Source organism: Phragmites australis, chromosome 6, assembly GCF_958298935.1.
Source record: "Phragmites australis chromosome 6, lpPhrAust1.1, whole genome shotgun sequence".
Lineage (NCBI taxonomy): Eukaryota > Viridiplantae > Streptophyta > Magnoliopsida > Poales > Poaceae > Phragmites > Phragmites australis.
Genome location: NC_084926.1, coordinates 19,929,898 through 19,940,536, shown reverse-complemented (window position 1 = coordinate 19,940,536; position 10,639 = coordinate 19,929,898). Strand labels below are relative to the sequence as shown.

At 42.0% G+C, this 10,639-nt stretch overlaps 1 protein-coding gene across 1 annotated transcript; it reads right to left on the bottom strand.

Annotated features, from left to right (window-relative positions):
• Positions 1–2,472: 2,472 nt before the first annotated feature.
• LOC133922069 (ribonuclease TUDOR 1-like) lies at positions 2,473–7,054 on the bottom strand. Its single transcript, XM_062367228.1, has 10 exons — positions 6,858–7,054; positions 5,847–6,012; positions 5,428–5,502; positions 5,210–5,323; positions 5,015–5,119; positions 4,712–4,915; positions 4,420–4,635; positions 4,214–4,321; positions 3,907–4,077; positions 2,473–3,822 (listed from the first exon to the last, which is right to left on the bottom strand). The coding sequence occupies exons 2-10, from the start codon at positions 5,994–5,996 to the stop codon at positions 2,878–2,880; spliced, it is 2,088 nt and encodes a 695-aa protein (XP_062223212.1). The 5' UTR covers positions 5,997–6,012; positions 6,858–7,054; the 3' UTR covers positions 2,473–2,877.
• Positions 7,055–10,639: the final 3,585 nt, after the last annotated feature.

Sequence of the window (10,639 nt, the reverse complement as noted above, 5' to 3'; positions counted from 1 at the left end):
ATATTGTTTGACAAATAATAAAAGTAATTCTCGTTCATTCAATAAATCTTCTAACTATTATATTTATCATGCTTCTCCTAGTTATCGTTCAATAGTAGCTTCTCCTAGTTATCGTTCAACAGTACATATCATGTTGGGTTTAGTTCGCACCTTCAGGAAACGATATAGAAATAGTAATCAGTATAAAATTTATAGTCTATGGTAAATTACTTGTCTTGTTATAATTTATTGTATTATAATCACCGTTTCTTTGTTAAATCACTCTAAGTGTTATTTTATATTAAATCGATGTTGGTATGTTGTTTAGTATTCAAATTTTGGTTTGTTATACTATTTTCTTTTATTCTGCTTATTTGAAGTGTTACTGACTCAATGTTCCTAAGAAAAAACCTGCCAAATGTAAACTTTATATGGAATACATTAGATCCGTTTGAATTGACCTCTTTAGCTATACTCACAAATGATAAAGATAAGTTAGATATTCCTTGAATTAGCCTCTTTAGTTATACTGACAAATGATAAAGATAAGTTAGATATTCTTTTTCTGTGGATAAGTTTTGTAGTCCCTTTGATTTGCTTCGGAATGCTATGGTAGCTAGATAAATATACATATGAGATATGTGATTGTTTGAGATTCATCAATATCTAGAAAAAGAATATGAAGCAAGTCTAAGATCACATTTACGACAGAATTCTATATACAAGTCTGAACTAGTATGCCATATTATTATCAGTCTGAGGTGTTTTGAGTTTTTTCTGCATTCTTGTATTATTATCAGACTAAGACGTTTGAGTTTTTTTTACACTACATTTAGTGACCTCCCTTGAAATGTGAATGATATAACCTATGATTAATTTTATCAATCATAACAAAACAATTGATTGTATTGATAACTTGATACTAAGACTGGCTATACAGTAATGCGTGTTAAACGTTAGATCTTAACGAGTTAATTAAGACCAACCGATATTAGAAAAAGGGAAAATTGAAGATTTTTCAATCCTTTTGTTGACTTGCCACCCCCCATATGTCATTGAGATAAGCGGGTTAGGAAATAGAGATAATTCCTTACGTGCCACTAAATATTAACTAAATATTTTATTTGTTATGGTAAAAATCATGATCCTTTCCATTCCATTACTTAATTTTTTTTCTTTCCCTATCTATCATCACCGTTATTATAGAGGTGACGGTAGTCGACAGTGACACATAAAGGATTAAAATTTTCTTTAGGACATATTACTGTATGACTAGTCTTAGTATCAAATTATTAATACACTCAATTGTTTTGTTATGAATGACAAAATTGATTATAGGTTTCATCATTCACATATCAAGGGCAAATTATTAATACACTCAATTGTTTTGTTATGAATGACAAAATTGATTATAGATTTCATCATTCACATATCAAGGGAGGTCACTAAATGCAGTATCAAAAAACTCAAGCATCTAAATCTGATAATAATATAGGATACTCTAGTTCAAATTTGTTTATAAAATCCTGTCGTAAATGTAGACATAGGCTTACTTTAGATTTTTCTTGCTTTCTAGACATTGATACTATTTTAAACAATTTTATATCTTATATGCATATTTACCTAGAGCCTACCCCAACTTGTTTGGGACTGAAAGGCTTTGTTGTTGTTATATGTATATTTACCTAGCTACGGTGAGATTCCTAAGCATATCAAAGGGACTATAAAACTTATCCACAGAAAATAAATGGATAACTTACCTCTATCATTTGTGAATATAACTGAAGAGGCCAATTCAAACAGACACAATGCATTCCACATAAAGCTTACATTTTGTAGTTTTTTTTCTTAGAAACATCGAGCCAGTAGCACTTAAAATAAACAGAATACAAGAAAATAGTATAATAAACCAAAGTCTGAATACCAAACAACATGCTAACATCGATTTAATACAAAATAACAATGTGATTGTTTTAATATAGAAACGATGATGATAATACAATAAATTATAACAAGAGAAATAACTTATAATGTACTATAATTTTCATATTGATTGCTATTTCTATATCGTTTTCCAAGAATGCAAACTAAACACATCATGATATATACTATTGAACAATAGTTAGCAGAAGCATGATAAATATAATAACCAGTGGATTTATTGAATGAACAAGAATTATTTTCCATTATTTATAAAAAATTACATTTCGTTAGCCTAATACATAACAATGACATACTTTTTCTCCCTTATTCAGATTAATAAGAAAAATAGAACATACGAAATGGACAAATAAAGATCGTCAAAAAAAAGAAAATTACTTTTCATAAGCCTATATATAGAAGTGGCATTCTGGTTCTGTTTTCTTTATTCCTAATATAATAAAAAAAGATCTACGCAAGTATCCAAATAAAGATAATAAACTTCGCACTAATAATAAATATAATAATAAAAAAATTAAAATCAATAAACAAATTCATAAGCCTCAAACAATATACATCAATTGGAAGAGTCAGATACCATTTCTTAGAATTAATTTCATGTTCACAAAACACTCAACAATCAAGTACAAAATATACCCAGAACAAATATTGTAAAAAGTGTTTCTAACATCCTAGTGACAATATTCTAATCTCTTTTACAAACGATCATGCATCCCGAACGATTTGATAACCACAATGACACCGTAATCTTTTCATTTACTTTATCTTCTCCCATCGCAAGACAACATCCGAGTCAGGAACAAAATCTCCCTTCTAATTTACATCCTTGAACCAATATCTCCAAAATACCAAGATCCAAAATGCAAAAGAAAAATAAACACAAAGGTTGACTCTTACCTCTATTATTGGCTCCAAAATACCAAGATCCCCCTGTCTTAAGGATCCAAAGGAACCGTCTCAAGACTCAGCGACAATGTCAGAAATGAACTTGATCAAAGAGCAAAGTCCACCCAAGAAGTTGTGATCAATCACCCCATCACCATCAACGACATGCGCAAAGTCCACCAGCTTGACCCTCACCCCACCACCTTTGATCGCTGACACTACATTAGCATCATAACACAAAAGAATCGATGCCGAGTAGAAATGGAACAGAGTCTGCTCCTCGAACCACGCCTTCAGCTGGCGCAACTGCGACAAGACTCCCCCCTCCCCATTGTACACTGCCGCAACAAGCACGTGGTCTAGTCCCTCGTCGGCAACAGACGACACGTAGCGCCGGAGCATGCGACGAACCCCAGCAGTGTCCAATGCCTTCAGTTCTGGCTGCTCCGGCCGCCACACGATGTCCCTAGGACCGACGACCCGCACCCCAGAGATGCGGAATCCAAGAAGGGAACTGGTGGTCTCGCGGTCCTTGGCGAGACACTTGGTGACGTAGGGCTCTGGCGAGCATGGCGGCCACGTGCACGCGCCGATCTTGATGTCGATGACGGAGGGCGCCGCGAGGCCAACAAGGAGATCCTCAATGACGATGTGGGGGTGCGACTCGCCGGGCCGTGCCGCCGTTGGGAGGAGGCGCGTGCCGTGGAATCGTGGGAAGAAGGCATCCCGGATGCGAGGCGGGACAGCGGGGTGGGCGGAGAACGCCTCGTAGAAGGCGAGCTCATGCTCCCCACGATCGCCGGTCTGGAGCGGCTTGTAGAAGAGGCCCGAGCTGTCGACGAGTGGGCCAAGCTTGTTGGCGGAGGCGCGGTGGCCGGCGACCTGGTGCTCCGGCGGACGAAGGTCCGGCTCAAACATGGTTGGGTGCAGTGGCCGGCAACCTTTGGCAGAAGGACTTCCATAAGGAGCAGCGTCATCAGCAACAATAATGCAATCCCCACTCACAATCTCTACCACCTGTGAAAAGATAAAAATGAAACAAATTAGTTACAACCACAAGAATCATGAAAAATACAAATCATCAGTGAGAACATAACACACCTTTCCAGTAAATTTCTGGTCATGGATAGGCTCTGAGTTAGTGACAGGGGGCTTAAACCCTGTCCAGATTCTCAGCTGATCGTTTTTAGCTTGAAGCTCTGCATTCTTCAGCTTTATTTTGACTTCAACATCAAGCATATTAGCACTCCATTCGACATACTTTGCAAGACCCTATAATAAACAAGGTTGAAACATAATTTGTCGATGCAAGTACATTTAACATTTCAAATAAACATGAAAATGTCTGTTTATTAAAAGAAATCATGAGGATTCGAAATAAACATCATGGATAAATAATTAGTCATACATTTTCAACAAGCTCGAGGGCCAAGTCCTTTGCAGTCTCCCCATCAGGGTAGTGCACCGAACCAATTATGTTACTAAAACTGTCCGTACCCTCCACCACAATCCGCACCTAGGGAATTTTAAATATATATAATATCATGATGAGTAATATGACAAATTTTTTATTCAAGGAGCGGAAAAAGATTGAAACTAGAGGAGGTTGCTTACATCTCTGTTCAGAACTCGAGTCTCTGTGAATTGCTTGGCTTCTCTTCCAAACCTATCTGGTGGTACTTCAGTAGAAGCTGCAGATGCAACGAGCCTTTGAGCTGTAGTCAGTTGTGCAGGTGTTCCCTCCGAATCTTCACCATTTGCACCATCAGCAGTACCATCCGTTTCAGCAACCACAGTAGGAACTGAGGAGCACCTCCCCATGGACGGAGCCTAAATTTATTTATAACTAATGTTTACCTTATAAAGTAAAGGATAACAGCAAATAAAGGGTGCATGAGAAGCATACCTGTACTCCAGCAACGTATATCTGCACAAATTGGAAACTTGGAAGCAAGTAAACACGAACAGTACTGCCATCACGAACTTGTTCAACAATGGCTTCCAAACTCTTGCCTTTATTTGCAACAGCGAAACCCTTTGCATCAAAACTGCTTGCTTCACCAATTGCAGGAGGAAGATCTCTTATTGATTCTTCAGCAGCACCAGGTTCCTGAATGTTAGTAGAGAAGATGTGTACAACAGAACATCAAGAAAGGCATTCATCTCATGCAATAAAAAAAGTTGGTCACAGAAACAAAAAATTGCTAACCTTGCTCCAACGGCCTAGACCCTGTTGCTTGGCAACTTCCTCCAGCCTTAGCAGCTCAGAAAGGTATGGGCTTTGTTCACCCCCTTTTGGGCCTTGCTCCTTTACCTGAGTAAAAAAATAAAAGAAGAAATCAGCAACACATTTAATATGATAAAGGAAGTGAAAAGTGAAAAAGGAAAGTAAACTAGCCATTACCCTTGCCCATCCAGCAGAAACTACTGAGTAGGCGACGTTCTTGTCACCAAGGTAAACAGTACCAAATTCTCGCCCAATATCTGGAGCTGTATAATCAACTCTGAATGTGACCTCCTGTAACAGATTATAGTTCCATATAGTCAAGGAAAAAAAGAATACATGAATACAATGAATTATACTAGAGTTCGGAAAAGATACCAATTTCACATAGAACACACCTTCCCAATGCAAAGCTTTCTCAGAAACTCCCTGCTTTCCCACGCAAATGGCTCATCCACTCCGTCACGGCGAGCCTAGATCCCATGAACTTTTTATGTAAATAAAGAAGCGAAAAAAGGAAAAAGAAAGAAATGCATGGAACAAAAAGATGCTACAATTGATAATAAGAATATATTCTTAAGTGGTAAACTTTAGTAACAGAACGCAACCCAATGTAACGCATTGAAGGAGTGAATCCATATGTGAATTATACGCTTCCATTAGTTCCAAAGCATAACATGAAAACCTAGTGAACATAGAACAAGCCAATAACTTGCACCAAATTCATGGCGCAAATGAACACAGAAAGTAAGTGAAGAGGCCAAACCATATCCTGCATTACCAACAAGGATTTAGTTAAGTGCAGACTGAATCTTACCAACCTTGGCGCCATAAGATAGGACAGGGTGATGGACTTCTCAGGTGGGATCTCAACGTTTGTGCTCCCCATGATGAGAAGACAATCCCCAGATGTCACAGCCTTCACCTTACCGCTCAGCCATCCTGAGGCTCCTGTGTTGGACGCCATGATAGCAGCTTATACCCTGCCATCAAAAGGAATTATGAAACTTTAGTATCAGATTATTGTAACAAATTTAGTATTGTTTTCTATCCTATTCTGCAACACACATTTTTCCTGTATCTGGATTTCAGAGACACATATGTAACTAAAAATGCAAAATGACAAATCATATGCAGATAATTGATTGGAACAATCCCAGTTTATGCGCAAATCATAACTATTTAAAGGTATAAACCAATTCAGCTAATCCTAATACGGTGTCTTCACGGTTACAAAGTACCAATCACTCCACTTGGTACACAATTATGAACAGTAAATAAACAAAGCTGCATGTATTGAAAAGGAAATGAAATCTCAGCAGTAAGCATCACAGGTATGCAGGAATGTAAAGTGACCCGCTTTCATCCTACGCAAGAATCACTGAAAACGAGCAGGTTTCTCTAAATGGAAATATGGGAAAAAATTGCACCCGAAAGATTTGGCCCACCCCCACCCCCAAATACCCGCAAGAGTCCAACCACCCACCCCCGGGGGTCACCACCTTTCTGCCACGGCCAAATCCAAATCCAAGGCAGCTAAATCTAATCCACCGCCCACGCGGTGCCACCGGAACAGCCATGCAAAGCTGCGACCGTACACGCGCGCGTAGATCTGGCACTGGCACCCCCTAAACCCGCGCGATCTCGTGGAATTCCGACCTCGGCAGCCGGACCCCGAGCAGAGCAGGCCGCGCCGCGCCGAATTGACCGCGCGCCACGGCCCCAACGCGCAGATCGGGCCAAGAGGCGGTCCTAAACCCCCAGATCTGCAAGCTAGCCCACCCAAGCCGCCACGAAATAGAACGTGCGCATCGGATCAGGAGCTCACCTGGCCCCGACGGGATCGCCTCGCAGAAGCGGAGACGCAGAGGCGGGAGTCAGATCTGGGCGAGCGGATAAGGGACGGGTCCCTCCGCGAGACTCGTTATATACGCGCGAGAGTGGGGCGCCCCTCTCGCCGGCGTGGCGACGAAGAGCGGAGGGGAGGGGGATCGCGGGAGAGAGAGGGGGGGAGGGGAGAAGGGAGGTGGTTTATAGGTGCTGGTTTTGGTTTGGCTGGGTCCCGTCCCGTCCCGTCGGCGTGGGCCCGCGTCATGGATGGGGGCTCGACGTGGGGGGCTCGCTTTCACGGAAATGGGGACGCTAATCCGACGGCCGCAGTGGGAGCTGGAAAGTGGAAGATGCCGTGCAGTGCAGGAAGTCGACTTGTTCTGTGTTCGTTGTACTCAATCCGAAAACAATTAAAATTGGAGTCTAAAGTGAAATAAAATGAGAACTAGCCAAGGATTGGATGAAGGAGCTCCAATTAAGAAAAATATATAGCTAGTAATATTCAAATAAAAAGTAAAATACAAACTTGATTTAAACTACAATGACCCACAAAATTTCCTTGCCCTTTTATATCATGGCTGGATTATCAGTTTTTTTCTTTAGATATTGGAATATTTCATCTCATGCCACTTCAAACTTGAGAATGCATATCATTGAGAAAACAGATGGCATATAAGGGGTTAGGATTTAGGAAAGTTTGTAACGACAAATAAGCAATTGGGCCTTATATCAGATAGAGAAAGTTTCACTTCGAGGGTCTATCGAATAGACGATCGGGTGATGAGGTCTAAATGGTCGAACATGGTTTACACCTTTCACTTCAATGCACCGTGTAAGTAGACTTCGTTCATACCAAACTGGGGCGTCAACGAGATTTTCACGAGCGTTAGTGAAAACAGTTTACCCTAATTGAGTGCAGCTATAAATACCCCAACGGACCGACTTGCTAACATTTAGCACTTTGTTGTGATATCGTTGATCTACAACAGATTCTCTCTTTTGTTCGAGCATTTAACTTTGTATTCTTACAATAAAGTTGGTGAAAGGTTTTAAAATGCTAAGCTTATATCAGTTCAAGCTTCTTCAACTTTTGGAGGTTATGGCCTCCATGATGGCTTCGAGGATGTTTGTGGCTGGTGATCTCTTCAATAAGGTGAGAAAAGAAATCAAGGAGTTAGATATAATGAACCTCACCTCCTAGAAGGAGAAAAGATGCTCGTGTGGAATAAGTTTAATTTTGAGTCCCTCAATATGGTTTAGGAAAGAGATAATCTTTTGCATGTAATCAAAAGTTATTGAAATCTTCGATCTTCCTCTCCCATTTTTGTTCAATGCAAACACGGAGCCAAGCTGCTGAGCGCTGAGGCCAATGGGTCATACCTGGTTGGGGCACTGCCAACTCCGGAGGAGACTACCACTGCCATACCACACAAGGAAGTTGACGTTGCGCCGCTGTTGGAGGCCAAAGTTGAAGCTGCACCACCGCTGGAGGCTAAAACCACACAGTCAGCGGTAGGCGCTGCCTCCACACAACTAACAGAGGTCATCACTACACCTTTGTCGCCCACATCATGCCTCCCAGTGGGTGATTGCAAGCCCTATAATTTTTAATCAATTTTGGAATTTTCTATGAATCGAATTGAAAGTTTTCTGAACTAGAAGTTCTCTTCTGGTTTGATTGGGAAGTTTCTTCAAACCGATTCGAAAGTTTTCTTTTCCAATTTATTGATTTTTTAAATCATTTTTGAAAGTTTTTCTTTGTGCTGGCAGTGCAGATTTGATGGCAGGCGTGGTGGGTGGTGGGCTATGGCGCGTGGGGGAGGGGGTGCTTGCTGTAGGGTGGGTGTCACATCCTAAGTTTTGTTAAGTAAAATTAGTAAGTAAACAAATTCACTAGCTTGAAAAATTCAGAGTAATTAAAACTTTTACCGATAGGTTGGATGCGCTTGAAATGAATTCAACTTAAATCAAATTGAACTCCTAAGAACTTAAAAAAAGTATAAAAGATGTCAATTTTGAGTAATATTAGTTCAACTCTGGCTCACCCTTTTTGAGTATAAATTGTCAAAATGGGTTTCTGGAGATTCGTAGTGCTACCAGAAAAAGAGGCATGAATTTTTGTGGCTTTTAGATGGTCCAAACTGACAACAGGAGAGAGGGAAGGAAATTGGAAATATGAGTACTGTTCATTGTGACCCCACTTGTCATTGCCTTCCCTGCTCTGTCTCGTCTTCCTCCCATTGGTTGCTCAAAAGCTTACATCCACGTGGTCGTCGACCCTTGCCAACCTCAGTTCTCCCCCCTTCTCCCAGGAACCCGTCCAGGTGCATGGACACGCCCTGGCCATATCCTCTCCTCTTTGGTCTCATCTCGTCCTTCCTCATTTTCCCCTCAGCCAAGACCAAAATGAGCAGCAGCAACAAGTCGAGCTCGCCCACTGCCTTGCTCAGCCTCTCTGCCACTAAGCTGCTGTAGGGAAGACCCCTTGGAGCTCCACCATCCTCCCAGCAAATCCTCGTCTGATCACGTGCGTTCATGACCTGTTTCAGCTCTGACTGAAGGATGACAAATGATGCCGCCGTGCTCCATCGACCACACCAACGGACCGAGGGAGTTCCACTTCAACCATGCCGGCTGCCTCCCCACCTCCTTCCTCTCCTTCCTGCAGTGAGCACCTGTTGGACTTAAACCTAATCGTAGGCCTCGATGACTTGATTGAAGTTTAGATTCCTGGTCGTAACTTTGAATGTTCGATCGTGCGGTGTGCACGAGAGTAATCGAAGTTTGAGTCGAAGTCGGATCATGGGATGGCACGATTCAGTTTAGGATTCAGAGTTAGCAGGTCGCTATAAATATGAGTTGTAATCTCTAGTTTGTTTAAGCAAGACACGGAGTCGTGCAAATTGCAAGTTAATGGAGTCAAAAGTTTTTTTCAAAGAGTTTTCGCCTTGTTTTTGTTTGATTTTCTTCCTTGTCGAGTAGTACTCGACTCGGGCATTGCTGGTTGATCAGCGTGATCGAGAGCAACTCGTACAATGCAGATAGCCAGATTGGTCGTGGTCGAGTACGTACGGCAAATCGCTCGCCTGGTCGGAGGAGTAGTCGCTCGTGCGGTTGGAGACATGGTCGCTTGCGTGATTAACGACCTCGGGCTGGTCGTAGTTAGGGACTATACTGCTGGGACACGTATTGGTCGTGGTCGGGCATGCGCGTGATCCGGAGGTAGGGGCTAACATATGGTATCAGAGCTGATAGGGTGCAGCACTACCTCATGAAGATGTCGATTGTTTCTCAGGGCGAGGCGGCGTAGGAGAGCGACGATGGGTTGTTCCTGTACTCGTAGTTGACGATGACAAACTACATGAGTTGGGTGATTCACGTGCAAGCGATGATGGAGGATCAAGGCGTCTGGGAGGTAGTTAAGCCTATGGCCGGTATGGCCATCGACGAGAAGAAGGACAAGAAGGCGAGGTCGTATCTCTTCCAAGCACTCTCGGAGGATCTCCTAATGTAGGTGGAAAGGAAGAAAACTGCAAAGGAGGTCTGGAACTGTCTCAAAACAAGGTTCGTAGGCGTGGATCGCATCAAGAATGCGCGACTGCAAACGTTGAAGGGCGACTTCAACGCTATGCTCATGAAGGAGGGAGAGACGCTGGACCAGTACGCCGAAAAGCTCAACGTCATGTCTATCAGGTACGCAAATATGGGGGAGACGCTCGATGACGCCGCACTAGTCAAAAAGTTGTTCGACATCGCGCCAGATCGATTCCTGAGTGTGAT